Below are 16,407 nucleotides of genomic sequence, written 5' to 3'. Positions count from 1 at the left end.
AGCTGGGACCGAATGAGGGACCTTATGTACGAAGAGTGAACGCTCTACCACAGCCACCGAAGCCCGTAGTGGTACAAGTAATGTAAGCAAAGATAACCCATAAACTATACAAATTACGCTCTTATCTATATTATAAAATTGAAAGTGACTATGTTTGTGACTCCTAATCTCTTGAACCACTCGACCGATCTTGATCAAATTTTCAGCATTCATGAGGTTCAGGCCTAGGAGTGTTTTTATCATTTCACTTTGACGGTAGAACTTAGGAGAGGAGGTAAAATTATAATAAAATAAATAAAACTTAATAACTCTTGACCCAAATGACCAATCTCGATAAAATGTTCAACATAGATGAGGTTCGTGCCTGGGAAGTTTATTATTATTTCACTTTTACAGTGCAACATAGGGGAGAGGGGGGGAGATATGTGTAAAAAAATTTGAAAAATAAAAGTGACTGTCTTTGTGACTTCATCACGCTTAATCCACCCGACCGATCTTAATAAATAAAACTTAGTAACTCTTGAACCAAGGAACAACCTCTATCAAATTTTTAATGTAGATGAGATTTTAGGCCTAAAATGTTTTTTTTATCATTTCACTTTAACGGTATAACTTAGGGGAGGGGCGATACATAAAAATAAATCAAACTTAATAACTCTTAAACCACAGGACCGATCTCGATCAATATTTCAACCTGGATGAGTTCGAACCTGAGATACTTGTTGTTTGTCATATCACTTTGACGGTGTAACGTAAAGGAGGGAAGGGAAAGAGACATTAAAATGATCGAAAATGACCGATATTAGTGTCGATTCTATAGTTTCTGGGGTTGCTGAGATTAACAGTGACACTTCCGATGCTGTTTAAATCCAAATTTAGACCCGCAGCTTGGCGAGATTTATAAAATGGTCCTAATGACCAATATCGGTATCGAATTCATAGCTTTCGGGGTCACTGAGATGAACAATGACACTTCCAGTGCTGTGCCCCGTAACATGAAGAGGGGAGAATATATATAAAAATCATCGAAATTGATCGATATCAGAGCGCTTTGGTAATAGTAAAATGTGACTGACAACGGAACATATTACTATTTTTACTTACCGTTAGTTTAACCCAACGAAGCGGGTAATTGATTTTAGTTCCTTATAAGACTGTAATACAAAGGCTAAAATCCAGATATTTTTCCTTGCCATGTGAACTACTGTTTAATTAATAAAATTAAAAGAAATGTTGTTCTTATCACATTCATTTCGTTTTCGTAGGATTGGCATTTGGTGAAGCACAATAGGGCGAGAAAGTGTTTAAATTGATTGTAATCGATGATAGTTCTATAAACATTGTATCTACGAACTTATAAAACATCTATAACATCCATTCTGCGTTCATTACACTAATAGCTCTGAGTCCTCATGATTGTAGTAGCTATTTTGTATTTTGAAGAGACCAAAGAAACTAAGTTTATCAAGCGCAAGTTAACTACAATGCAAAGGAGTAGAAAAGGAAACTATATTACACTTTTGTTGCTGACAACCCGTGGCGCGGTCTTGGTAATTGAGGTAAATAATCCTTTGGACGATTGCACTTGTATTATTTTCGTAAGATTTTTTTTTTCGCAAAGATATTTGGAATATCCAAAGATAATGACTGAGACGTGGAAAATGCTGTCAAAGTGCTTTCTGAATGTTTACTATTAAGAAAATATGAATATTACCTATTGATATAAAATGTAGAGATTATTTCTGCTTACGTTGCGAGTAATCGCGAGTTAACAAAGACAGTGAACTCGTTTATTTTTGTAGTTCTGAGAACTAAAGCCCAAAATTTTCTCATGTATGTAAGCAAACCGTACAATTACCAATGTTTGTGATCCTAGAAACTTGGATATTAGGAGCAATAACATGACAATAACTTCGATTTATTTTTTGCTGAGAGTTCATTATAGTATTGCAAAACGCGGGTCATACTCTTAGGTCATTCTATGTAATTGGAGAATCTTCAGGTTAACATATGAAAACTACAGTCAAATCATCTTTTAGTCAACTACGTAAATCTTGATATATCAGCATCGTTCATATTCATACGGAATTAATCAGAGTGGTGTAGTCTTTTTAGAAAGGATTTATTTCTTGAATTTTCAATATATCGTAATAATCTATGTACATTCATATATTTTTCTGTTTAATCGGAGATGGTTCCAGCAATGGACCAAGTTATTTAGTTACCAATTCTACAGAAGATTTCAGTGTGTGATTATAGGAAAATGGAAGGTACTTCTAACACGCAGTAAATATTCGTATATTATTATTTACTGCAAGCAAATTAATAAAGTTTATATTTAGTTAATTCTGATTTCTTACGCAAAAATTGATTTGAGTTTCGCTTGATTCTCAATGATCTGGTTGATTACAAAAATAACCGTGTAGTCATGAAGGTATTCGCTTATAATAAAGTCTTCCTAGACTCTCATTTACTCAGTGAGTGATGAAATATTATGTTTTCTTACGGCCACTTTAAATTGCTCTTGTCAGGTGGACATTATAGCAGAATGTGAGTTGGCGTAGCGTTACCATAGTTTATTTCCAATGGCACACCATACAAGCGTATTGTTTATTGAATGAGTGTGATTGAGGACGAATTTAAATAGTGGAATCGTAATACATACCATTATCACGTGTATTGAGTACGTATTATATGCTTCATTTCTATTTTTGTGAATGTGTTATTTGTGAAGTACATTGACATTGTGATTGAAGTTTGTATGTTTTTGTTTGATCTACATCGTACACATGTAGATATCGCAGGGAACATTTCAAGGATTAGATGTTTCAAATAATATGAAATGATGATATTTATAATGGAGTTTTAATAATATCTATTTCTGTCTTTGCAGGCAATGATTACATTTGGGGCACAGGAAAGGTTGGAGTAAAATGTAGAAGTAAGTAAAATTCGTTTGTGTTCTTTTTTAAAAAAAAAGAGAGAGAGAGAGAGTGTGTGAGTGTGAGTGTCAAAATACTAATTGGATTCCCAAATAGGATTCGTAACTTGTTGAAAATTTTCAGTGTCATATGAATAGCTTGCCTGAAAATATAACGTTAAAATAACCATTCGAAGATGTTGAAAACCATTTTTCTTACCTTCCCCCTTCTTTCCTTCTCTCAAATGGATTAGTGTTACGAAAAGGAATCGCGTGTTTAGTGAAACAACCTGCACCTTTTATGTCGCTTTTTTAAAAGTTACTTCAGAAGTCTACATATTTATGAAGTTCATGTTGTCATTCATAGAATCTGAATTTTTGGTGGCGTTAATTTATGTAGTAAATTCATTTGGAATTTCGTATATTATACAGTACTTAAGATATAATTTTGTAAGTTACCTTAAGTTTGCAATTACTTGAATTGTGTGTGTGTTGAACATATCCTAGGAAAAGTGTAGGGCAATTTATTTAAATCATTTGTTGCAAACAATGTGTGAGTATCGGTTCAGTTAGGACATGAAATGACTCACGCTTTGCACCTGTGCGCCTGTTCTTCATTTTGCGTATGATCAATACTGAATTTTCTCCTTTCACGATTCTTTCCGATTCCTCACGATTTGATATATGAACGCGCAGTACTTCGCTGTATGGAGTACCTTAGAAGTAATAAGCTCGGAGATTTGAGTATTATGTTTCTATATTTAAATAAAAATAATCATGTCTGGAAATACTAAATAATACGTCATAAGCACATTATATCCAGAAGTTAAGAATTTTAAAGTGATGTGACCTAATCCTACATACGTGTTGCTAGATTCATACATCCACAAACTATCTTGTCCAGTTCTCTTAACCGAATAATAAAATCAAAATTTTGGTTAAACTGTTTGTGTAAAATCGTACGAACATTAGAAACAAAAATGTGAAAGCATTATTGATTGAAGAATGATGTTCATTCAGATGTGATTGACCAATATTAAGTAGCAGAATTATGAATCCTTTATGTTCATAAATACAATTAAGCATATATTTTAACTTCTCTTCTCAGCACCAATAATCTCACATGAAGTCCAATCAAAAATCAGTCAAGAGTTTTCCCAATGACTGCTGTGCGAAAACGTACCAAAATGTTCTTGCAATCACCTGGGAGAAACTAAATATGCATACTTTTGAGACAATGATAGCATTAGTTCTTTTCTACGTAGTCTACATGTTTCGTGACACATTTGTTAGCGGTCCTTCACCTTGCATAAGTTTTTTTTAGAAGTCTGCACTTTGGGCTTCAAACCACATTTCTGTTTCAGAAATGACGTTATCCTTACTGTCAGAATTGTGTCATTTGTGTAGACAATTCATTTCTGGAAAAAGAAAGAAATTACTGTCTGCTAGGTTCGGTGAATATGGAGAGTGAGATATTTCATATACTAACTTCACTGCCTTTACTGGGCTAGAAGATGAGAATAATATTGACTAGTGGCAGTTCGGCCCCCTGGCAGGTAGTCTGTCGCGATGATCTCTTCGCAGTCCTGACACACAGATAGCATCACTTTGGTGGCAGACTTGTGTACCATTCCTTTTTAGGGGTAGGAAAAATGAATGTTTCCATTGCTTGCTCATTTCCTTTGTTCTTGACCATAAATATATACCCAACTTTCATCCATTGCGACTTATTCTAAAAGAATCCTCTTCATTACACTTACAAAGATCCAACGTTTTCCTTGACGCTCCCTCTCGAATTCTCTTCTGGCAAGTGGTAAGCAGATGTGGAACCCTTCGTACTGACACTTTCTGAAGATGCATCTGGTTATGAATTGTATTCCAGATAGATCTATAAGAAACACCTATTTCAACCAGGGTGGAAAAAAATCACAATTTTTTTCAAAAAAATCATTTTTGTTGATTTTTTTGATTTAAATCGATTTTTTTGATTTAAATCAAACCTTTTTCTTCGCATAATATAAGTCGTGAACTGAAGAAAAAACATTAGGAATTAGTATTAAATGTTAATTATGCCATTTAAGTGAAAGTATGGGGTTTTAATTTTGAATTAATTCCCAATCGTTAACCTATTCCCAAACAATGTTTCTTAAGCATTAAGGAAAAAGTACAGCAATGTATATCAAATGACACTTTTCTTTTCACGAAAGTCACTGATATTTGGCAGGGGCATATTTTTAAGCAATTGGAACTAGCTAGCGGCACGAAATACATATAAAGTATATAAATTTCGCCTAAAATTAATTAACTCACTCTATGACCTATAAGAGGTTCAATGCCATGTTCACAAAAGCTCTCCTGACTTTTATCCTTAGTCAACTGAATCCAGTTTCTATTTTGTATTCTTATTTCTGCGAGATCCATCTTAATATTGTCCTCCCATCTGCGCCTAGGTCTTCCTAATGGTCGTTTTCCGATTGGACTTCCAGTTAAAACTGAAAACGTTCCTATTTTCTTCCATTCTCGCTACATGCCCTGCCCACCTGAGCCTCCAAGATTTGATGACCTTAACAATGTTTTGGTGAACGGTATAAATTATGCAGTTCCTCATCATGAAGATTTCGCCATTCCTCATTACCGTTCCTTTTGGTTCCGAATATTCGTTTCAGGATTTTATTCTCAAATACTTTCAGTCTGCGTTCTTCCCCCAGCGTAAGCGACCATGTTTCACAACCATACAGCATAACAGGCATAATTATCGTTTTATATATTTTAAAGCTTGAAATTCCTCGACAGAATTCGCGACGATAAGAGATTTTGAACTGAATAATAACACGAATTCCCTGCTTTTAGTCGATATTTAATTTCTTCGTGAATATAGTTTTCTGATCCTATATATTAACCGATGGCAGAACTTTCTTTGTCTTTATGCGATGAGTCTTTGTAAGTCAAAAATTTTCTGCAGGAATTCCAAAATAAAAAATCAAGATGATCAGTTCCAGAAGAAGAAACAGTTGTGATTGTTAAAAATATGCTTTATGTGACGTGAAAAACAGTTCAAATGCAAGTTGTCCGTGCATTTAAGACATCTATATATAGCAGGCACGTTTTTATACTTTTCTGTTGGCTATTTCCTCTGACAATTTTTCCTGCACGGGCACGACAAATTTTCTGCGATCACATCGCAGATCGCGGCATGTTCTGCAATAGGGTCAAGTATCCACTTTATCAAAAGTATTATTCGATATTTAAATGCATCGAAAATTTGTCGTATTACGATCCCGAGGAACTCCTATGTATTTAGTACATAAATTTCGCCCAAAATTTTAAAATCTATTTTTGTTTTTGTTTGTTTGTTTCGGAGAGGGGATCGGATCCCTCTAAATACGCCCCTATTATTTGGAAACAAACAAATAGACGTGGACATCTTAAATCAGTTTCCATCTTAAATGTCCATGGTGATTTCCCCTTTGGAATAGAAATTTTAAAACCTTGTGTTACAAAGAGAAGAAAGCAGGGTTCACCCGCTACCCGTTCAAACGGGATTTTCCCTGATCGTTCTCTACATGATACTCGTTTTCATACTGTGCTTACATATTGTGCATTTGAGTCTCATTGTATTATGATTATTATCTTTCATATTTTAAATAACAGAACAGAAATGGGATTTTACTTACTTTCACTTTAAATTAATTCATTTCGGAATTTGATTTAAATCAACGATTTTTATTGAAAAAATCAGGTGATTTAAATCTTGATTAAAATCGTGATTTAAATCAGACTGATTTAAATCAATCCACCCTGATTTCAACCACAAGGTTTTCAATGATTATTTTCCTGCCTACCAGGATCTCCATTTTCTCCGCTATAACGGCATCATTTGCAAAAGATAAATCTAGGGCGTCTCCCAGATCTAGGGCATCTGAAGCGTTCAAAGATGGCCCTTCATTCTCATAAACTCTTTTCATTTCCTCATGAATTTGTTTCTCTGATTTCCTTGAAGATGTAGAAACTAGATAACGTGTCATGCTTCAAGTTTATCAGTTATTGCACCTTGATTGATTTACTTCAAAACAAGAAACTGTATCCTCATGAATCAATATTTTGTATGCTTAATTTAGAGGAAACAGAGTATAATACGCATGTCCGAAAAAGTTTGTAATTCGTCACGTTTTGTGCGATTGTATGAACTTTTTGATACTTCCTCATATGTTAGGTATTTCAAAAGCAACGAGAACAAAATTACTGGAAGTATCAGGAAAGATTGTATCCTTTGTATTGACTGGTTTGCCTGTAAAATTTAGGCACGAGAGGGAGGAAACATTTGAAAACAAACATATACAGGGCTGTATATGTAGTTCTTATAGCCACTACGGTAACTACAACATACATAAGAAATAGTTTTAAACGAAACTTACAATGAGTAATTTCACTTTCTTCAACAAGTAACTATTGTTTGTTAATAAGTATCAATGCAACAAATAGAAGCCATACAAAAGACTACGTAGTGATACACTGATATTTTCCAAATGCAAAACGGATGATATACTGTAGTTCGTACCAAAAAGAGGGATAATAACCAAAAAACGCGCATTGGAAGCTGTATTTGGAAGCTTCACATAGTGCGAGCGATGTTTGTTTCTTGACAAATAAAATATAATAATATGATATTCGAATTATTACATTATACGAGTTTTTAAGATGTTACAAGATTTTAAGACTCGTATATAATTTTTAAGATTGTCGTGTTAAAAGTTGATCGAATTTCAATTAAAATTTACATACTAGCGTTTATCGGTTCGAATAGGGAGAATAAAATTGTGCTTTCTTAAAACCTCGTACATTCCGTGAATTATATTTTGCTGTTCGAAATGTTGATAAAAAACGGAAATTACTTTATTGGAAAATGAATAATGAACACCCAAATATCTTAGTCCCACGTGAATGAAATTATATATACCCGCACATACTATATAAATTGTGCAGTGTACATGATCATCCGCATGGAGTCTTACACCTATCGATAAAATATATAGGATGTATCGAAATATTATATCAAAATTTGTGTACCCTCCAACTTAAATGCGGCTGCACCGTTTTTCCGGTTGAATAATGACTAATAGCGGTGTGTAGGGTGGAAGAATGGTTATTTGCATTTGATACGTAGTTCACTATATATTTGCATTTGTTAACCGATAAGACTAAATGGAAAATACTCGAAATATATGTATGCACTTTTCTGGGTTATGGAAGTGGTACACTCTAGTTAAGTTTCATGGAGTTTTGATCCTGTACGCTTTGAGCTCCTCCGTGGCTAAGCGGTTAGCGTACGCGCCTTTGGCGCGGGAGACCCGGGTTCGATTCCCGGCGGGAGCTCATGTGGTTCGGATTCCACGTTAATCAGTAGGTCCACGTCTCATATAGCCTCACTGCTGAAAAGGGACGTTAAACTCAAAGTCAATTCAAATCCTGTATGCTTTGGAGAAGGTCGCTCGTAAATTAGTTTTCGGAGTCTAAATTGAAATCGGTGTATTTGTCGACAGTAGTGACGTCATTTTCCTTTTCTAATGAGGATGTTAGATTCATCGGATAACATTGCCCGTATATTATACTATAATTTTGAATACCAACTGTTTCGCGCCTAGTGCAACTACGCTCTTAAATTTAGTTAGCTCTACACTAGAACAACAAACCTGTAAGAAACTTATCTTAAGACGGCTCTTCATACACTTCCGAACATAGTGATATCTATACCATCATCTGGACTTTAAATCCTTACTTGCATGCAGTAGTGAAAGAATTTTGGAACAAATTTTGACTGTAACAAAAGTATGCTATGCCCAACTTCCTTGGATATATCAAGGATCTTTAGTAACCACACTGAAATTTATAATAGATGTTGGTAAGCTGCATGTTTGTAAAGTAAGAATCTCGTCATGTTAAAAACACAAGTGACATAAGTTAACTAATAACTTATAATGAAGATATTTAGTGCTGAGAATTTCAGTACACATAGTTGTACTTCCTTTATGTTTATAGGCTTGCTGTCACCTGTTGAGCAACATTGAAAGTGTGCAGAACTGTCTCACAGCGTTTGTTTGAGAGATCTTGCTAACTTTTTGCAGGCTGAACTTTAAGCTTTAAATTCTCTCCTCCCCCCCCCCTCGCTAACTGATCTTCCTCTCACATGCCTATACTCTGGATTTGTTTGTGATTGATGTGCTTGCAAAATTTTGTACTCGTTTCATGTACTATTCAATACATTAGCATTAAAATTTATAACAGAGTGGGAGAAATTTCGATTCTAAATGAAAAATATGGAACAATTTATTTAATATGAAATTTCATTTATTCACAAGGAGCTGAATGTGGGGATTTGCTAAAGTAGGAAATGTGAAATTTGGTTTACAAACTCTAAAATAAGAAAAGGAGAATATGTGTTTCAGTGTTTTCGAAAATGCCCCTCCTAAGAGAGAAAAAAGGGGTATATTTTATAAGATTCAAATTTCCCTTTATTTATTGAGGAAGTGTCCAGTGTGAGGGTTCACTTCAATCGGAAATGTGAAATTTGGTTTGTAAACTCGTAGCTAGAAATAAGAGATTACGCGTTGCAGCAGTTTTGAAAATTCTGGTCCAAAGGGGAAAAGAGCGAATATTTCTATAATGAAATTTCATTTTATTTATTCACAAGTGCCATACGAAGAGATTTTATTTATATATAAACTCCTAAATACAAATACAAGTACTGGATGCTTCCTTGGGCGCGAAAAGGTGGTCATTACTACAATGTCCAAGAAATTGTCCATTGTGAGGATTTGCTGAAATTGGAGATGTGAAAATCCTAACTATATATAAAACTACATGAGCTGACATAAATTATTGAGCACTTCCTGTAGCTAAATGACTAAATTTGGCATGATTGTAGCTTTCCGGAACTAACCCACAGGAAAATTGCCAAAAGTAAATATTTTTAATTTTTAGGGGTCTAAAGGGGAATGAAGGATTTCCCTATTATTTATTTATTTATTTATTTATTTATTTATTTATTTTTGACATATAATCTCATGTTTTAGATACTTAGAATTGGAATAAAAACTTGAAATTTGGTATGCTCGTACTTTTTTTTAGCACTACCTAAGTAAATCAGCAAAAATAAAAAAAAAATCCAACTTTAGGGTGATTTTATAGGGAAATGAAAAATCTTTCCCATGTTATTTATGTAAGACGTCTTCTACACCCCAAAATGTTTAGGCACTTCCGGCTGGATTAGAATGATGAAATTTGGCATGATTGTAGCCTTTTAGAACTAACCGACAGAAAAATTGCCAAAAGTGAATATTTTTAATTTTTTAGGTGTCTAAAGGGGGATGAAGAAATTCCCGTGCTATTTAAATGGACGTTTCTTGGGATACAAAATCTTATCTTTTAGATAGTTGAAATTAGAGAGGAAACGATAGAATTGTGGGTTGAAGAGGTGCGAGGCCGTAGGCCGAGCAGACTCGGGGATCTGGGGGTAAGGCTAGTCGGTATATAAACTCCAAAAATAAAAATAAATAGATTAATGGGCAATTTACATAATATTAAGATCTCCCATTACTTATGAAAGAAAACAATGCAATAATTCGTTTAAGTTGGAAATGAGAAATTCGTTATATAAACTCTTAATTGAAAATAAAGGAAACACGCTTTTCAGTGTTTTCGAAAATTCCACTTGTTGAAGAGGAAAGGGGGCAATGTGTACAATTATATGGAAAAGTGAAATGATTCACTGAAAATTAAGGCCATGTTAATATATGTAGAAATGTGAAACTTGGACAGAAAACTCCTTTTATTACCAGAACAATGAATAAGAAAGGAATTTTTGAAATACGTGTGCTAAGGGAGATAAAGGCTATTCAAATGTTTTACTCAGAATAGAGTATTACATAAATTTCTGAAGTTAGGGAGTTGAAACTCGGCGTATAAACTCCTTTATAAAAACAAGAGATACGTGTTACACTTTTTAAAAATTCCTGTCTTAAGAGAAAAGATTCATTTTCTACTATTCTTTTTCTTTCGCATTGAAAGTTATGTTCTCTGTTGTTTGTGACAGCATCACGCGAAAATATCTGAAAATTTCGAAATTAATTTTGGAACATACGTACTACGAGCTAGGTTTCAATCACTACTTTGATTGAAGAACACATCCTAATGGGGTAGGGGGTTCAAAATTAATGCAGTAAATATAATATCTTGTAAGCTCTTCATATTAGGGTAATGAAAACCTGTATTGAAATTCTTCATTACAAATAAAAGAAACCGTGTACCAGCATTTTTCAGAATTTCAGTTGTAAGAGGGTGGAAGTTGCAATTTCTATATTTTCTCGCCGCACTGGAATAAGCGTGGTACTGCTCTTTGTGATCGCAATACAGAAAAACGGCTTATCCGTTTGAAATAATCTTGAAACATAGTTTCTGCCTCAAGGATTTTGTCATCTCACATTGATTATGGGACGTATTCCTATATGTAGAAAAGTTAAAACTTTACGTCAAAAATAGAGCTTTTGCTTTTTACAACTACATCTTCATTGAAATGTGTATCTTAAGGAGAAAGCAGTTAAAATATTTTCCATAAACATACTTTCCCCGCGCAAAGAGCGGATATTTTAGATAGTTTCCTTATAAAGCTATAGAAGTGCAAGTGCGCCTGCTACGTAATATTTAGTTTTGTTGTGTATCCTTTCATTTATAAGATTATCTATACATATAAAATTGAAAATCACTATGTTTGTGACTCTTAAGTGCGTTTGCACCCAGCAACGATAATATCGGTGGAAGCGCCGATAATGTCGACGGTGAATCGACTTTAATGTACTCAAATCGTAGCTTGCACACGCCACCGACGTCATCGGCCGATTCTCCGACACACAGATGCTGTCGGCCAAGCCCCCGATACTGTCGGCGGTATCGCCGACACCGATTTTGTCGGGGTCAACGTTTTCTTATGGTTGGATGCATATGCAGCCGATAATGTCGGCCGGCCAGTGGGCTAGATGAAGAGAGTGAGTGACAAGGCGCTGTGTATTTTTGTTTCGTTTCTTATCTTTGGAATTTTGTTGTTTCCATTTTTTCTATTACAATTGTATAATAATATTATCATCTTGTCCTATAAACAACTTCGGAACAGCTTATTATTTGTTTCAGTCTCTGTTTTGGAGTAGCTAATTCTCTTTATTAAATAAGTATAAAATGTGGGAAGTCTGAAGAGTACTGATTTATCTTTAAATAGCTATTACCAAATAGAATATAGGAAATTTAGATAACCAATTTCTTGATAATTTTCCACTCCTTTTTATTTTTGTTCTCTCTCTCTCTCTCTCTCTCTCTCTCTCTCTCTCTCTCTCTCTCTCTCTCTCTGTCTCACACACACACTCTCTCTTTAATGGTATATTGTTTTTTTTTTAATTTATTAATGCATTTAAATTTTAATACATTCTGGAAATTAATTTAAGCGTAATTTTCAAAGTTTGATACACTGTGAACATAAGCGTATGGAAAAAAATCCTGATTATTATTACTTCCTTTTATTTTCATCAGAATTGTGTGCGGATCACTTTTTCCGGTCCCACTCAATAAGCAATGATTGAATAGAATATTTATTGACAAGTCAAAGTAGAATTATTATTATTTTGAAACGAAACCAGCACAATCAAACACCCTTTTCAAAGCTCCAAGGACAAGTGACTCATTTGGTATTTTCTTGGTTGTGATCTCAGCAACAGGGATGTGACTTCATGCTTCACTTGTTGCAGATTTTTTCTCTGACTTCCAAAACTATCCCAAATCCCCGATTTTTTAAAAGAATTTGTGGAATGGCAATTGAAACCAAAGACCAAAACTATGTATCCAAGTTTTCCCCCTCCCCTCTGTACCAGGATCGACCCCCTGATAGAGTTCTGCAGTTTAGTTACTGGATGAAAAGGTTGTGTATTATTGCATTCTTATCTTTCTAGTTTTGCTTAGATTTTTAGAGATGGCAAGAATTTTTCCATTCGATATTTTAACCCTTATTGAAATTGTGGAATGTAGACTTTGCATATGGGATACGATAACAGACTCTTTCAAGGATAGAACTGAAAAGTAAAATGCATGGCGAGAAGTTTATTCAAGCCTTACCCAGGATTTTGAGTTCATGGACAAATAGAAACGAGAAACGACAGGTATGTTTGCAATAGTGCAAATTTGTCTTCAACATTGGGGGGATGGGTAAGATCGTTTCTATATATATAGCGATGTTCAAAATATTACTGTAGTCGAGAAACAATGCTGTGGAGGATCAGGGGAGCAGAGTTGTCTTCAACGTTGGGAGGCGGGCAGATTTGAGGCTTGTTCTGAGTGGACATTAATTTGATCTCATTTTCCTTTTTGGCGACCGGACACAAATAATCAAATTTCTCCCCCAAAAAACACATTTCAAATCAGATTATTGTGGGGACAATATCCCCAGTTCCAAGATTGGAGGGGACAATCTTCATTCCTCCGGGATTTGCGCCAGTGTATGTATGGAGTAATGTAAAACAGAATTACTAATTCGAATCTTATCATTTAATCTACTATGACATTAGTGTTAATTGCATGGAAAACAAAATAATGCACATACATACAATATGTAACAGTGTTTCAACAAAAATTAAAACTAATATAGTTTGCAATGTACCGCAGCATCAATTCTCATCGAAACGAAAATAATATGCTTACGACATCTATTTAAAACGGCACTGTTAAATCTAAACATGTTTAGGCATAGGACTATATTTTCTAAGTTTTGTATCGTCCTCCACACCTCTTCAGAACAGTTTTTGTAGTCCTTGTTTTAAAAAATAATTTTCCCGATTATTATTACTTTTATTTGTTTTCATATATGGAGAAGATTTTTAGAAAAGCAGTGCAGATTATATTGTGTGTGTCGCGTACTTCGCTCATCATCGGCAACGATATTGTCGGGGCTTCCACCGATATTGTCGGCGACGTGTGCAAAGTACGCCGACACCGATATTATCGGGGCTTCCTCCGATTTTGTCGGTATCATGTGCAAACACGCTAAGTCTCCTGAACCATCCAACCGATCTAAATCAAATTTGTAACATAGATGATTTTGGGGGAGGGGATATAAAATAGTAACTAAAACTTAACTCCTAAACCACTCGACCGATCTTGATCAAATTTTCAACAGAGATGAGGTTCAGGCCTGGGATCGTTTTTATGATTTAAATTTGACGGAGCAACGTAGGGGAGAAGAAGGAGGGGGAGATATATAAAAATCAATTTATATAAGGCTGAAAGTGACTATTTTATAACTTAATAACTATTGAACTATCCGACCGATCTCAATTAAATTTTCAAAATACATGGAGTTCGGATCTGGAAACATTTTTGTAATTTCACTGTAACGGTAGATCCTAGAGGAGGGGAGGGGGACGTATAAATAAAAACTAATAAAACCTAATAACTTTTGAAGCACCCAACCAATTTCGATCAAATTTTCAACATACAGCCTATGAGAGTCGGGCCTTGGGTGTTTTTTGTCGTTTCACTTTGACGAGCCAACGTAGAAGAGGGGATAGATATATGTAAAAAATAAATAAATAAAATACTGCCTTTGCGACTTCATCATTCTTGAACCACCCGACTGATCTCAATCAAGTTTTCAACATACATGAGTGTAGGAGCAGGGATTACTTTATGCTATTCGTTTTGACGAAGCAACGTAGGGCAGGGGGAAGGGGAGATAAATTTAAAAATAATTAAAAATGACCGATATTAGTGTGGAATCCATAGTTTTCGGGGTCGATGAGAGAAACAGTGACATTTCTGACGCTATTTCAATCCAAGTGCAGCCCTGATTGTTGGGGAGGGGGAAGGTACAACGTGGGGCAGGGGGATAAAAATTCAAAAATGATCGAAAATGACGAATATTAGTGTCGAATCTATAGTTTTAGGTGTAGCTGAGATTAATGGTGACAATTTTGTTGCCGTGTGCCACAGTACGGAGGAGGGGGAGAGGGAGCTATATATAATAATGATCGAAAATGAACAATATTAGTGTCGAATCCGTAGTTTTTGGGTCATTCGGATGAACAGTGACATTTCCGATCGAGTTTAAATCCAAAATCAGCCCCGCCACTTGGGGAGGTGTATATATATATATATATATATATATATATATATATATATATATATATATATATATATATATATATATATATATATATATATATATAACTAGCTGAACCTGCGCTCTCTAAACAGCGCATCATTCGCATGTGAGCATATATCTCCTTATTTTTTACATCTGTACATGTCCCTTTACAGACTCAAGTGAAAGACGTATTGATTTTTTTTTTTTTTTTAAGCCAAGGGGTATCATAAAGTGGAGACTTTTTTCGATTATTTTTTCTCAATATCTCGCACCGTTTGCAAGATTTGAGCCTGCTTCCGGTTGGAGTTTCTAATTCATGTATGACCAGTATTTTCTTTCTTCTTGCATGCAGTATGTAATAAGCAAATACATTACATACACAATTAATTATAATGTCAGTTATATATGGTGTTCATTGGGCAAAACACTAAAAAAAAAAAAAAAAAAAGTTCATCTTAGACTCGAGAAATGGTTTTCCTTCCTTTTCCATGATTATTTGGCCATGAAACAAACGCCTGAGACATATACAACCCCAATATACAACAGTGTGGTGTTGGAATGTATAATGCTTAGGATGTGATGCGTTGTTTTTAATTAATTTCAACACTTCCAATACCCGTAAAAATGTAATAAAGAAATAGTGCCCATGTTTTTTAAATATTCAATTAGAACTGGACAATCTACATGAAATTTGCAATCGATCAGTGAAAACGTCATCTTTCTAGAGCCTGTAGTTTCCGAGATCTCATTGTCGAAAGAATTGGACACAAACATATAAATGTAGTTTAAAAGAGGTCCAAAGACAGCAGCACAATTCATTTGCATTTATTTCGGAGAAGGCTTATTAAAGTCAAGGGCCTTTGAACAATAATTTAAAAGCATAAACTTTTTGAAAAATATTTCTTTAAGTAATTTATTTAAAGTACACTCTTTTAAAAATATTTGTCTTTGTTATAAACGTGAAATCATAAATAACCGTAAATCAAAGGTTTGAAAGTTAAGGTTATAGTTTAGAGCTCGGTCTTCCTTAATTCGTACTGTAGCATTTTAATATATATATATATATATATATATATATATATATATATATATATATATATATATATATATATATATATATATATATAATATGAAAATGATCGAAAATCGCCACTATCAGTGTCCAATTTACAGTTTCCTTGGTAGGTTAGATGAACAGTGATACTTTTGATCCGGTTTAAATTCAAGTTCAAACCAGCAACTTAGGCGAGGTGGAGGAAGAGAGATCATCCATTCCATTTGTAACGGAGGTTACACTATTACTACTACAAAG

The 16,407-nt window shown here is 34.4% G+C and overlaps 1 protein-coding gene across 9 annotated transcripts in view; it reads left to right on the top strand.

Moving 5' to 3' along the window:
- Nucleotides 1–16,407, top strand: part of Pi3K21B (phosphatidylinositol 3-kinase regulatory subunit alpha) — a 730,269-nt gene that overhangs the window by 655,098 nt on the left and 58,764 nt on the right. For all 9 annotated transcript variants that reach the window (XM_081762370.1, XM_081762374.1, XM_081762373.1 and 6 more), the window contains one exon: nucleotides 2,894–2,941. In XM_081762370.1, the coding sequence (XP_081618496.1) occupies nucleotides 2,894–2,941 (48 nt within the window). The remainder of the gene's footprint in view (nucleotides 1–2,893; nucleotides 2,942–16,407) is intronic.

Source organism: Thermobia domestica, chromosome 6 (genome assembly GCF_964235325.1).
Source record: "Thermobia domestica chromosome 6, izTheDome1.hap1.1, whole genome shotgun sequence".
In the NCBI taxonomy this organism is placed as follows: domain Eukaryota; kingdom Metazoa; phylum Arthropoda; class Insecta; order Zygentoma; family Lepismatidae; genus Thermobia; species Thermobia domestica.
This window is presented reverse-complemented; position numbering and strand designations above follow the sequence as displayed.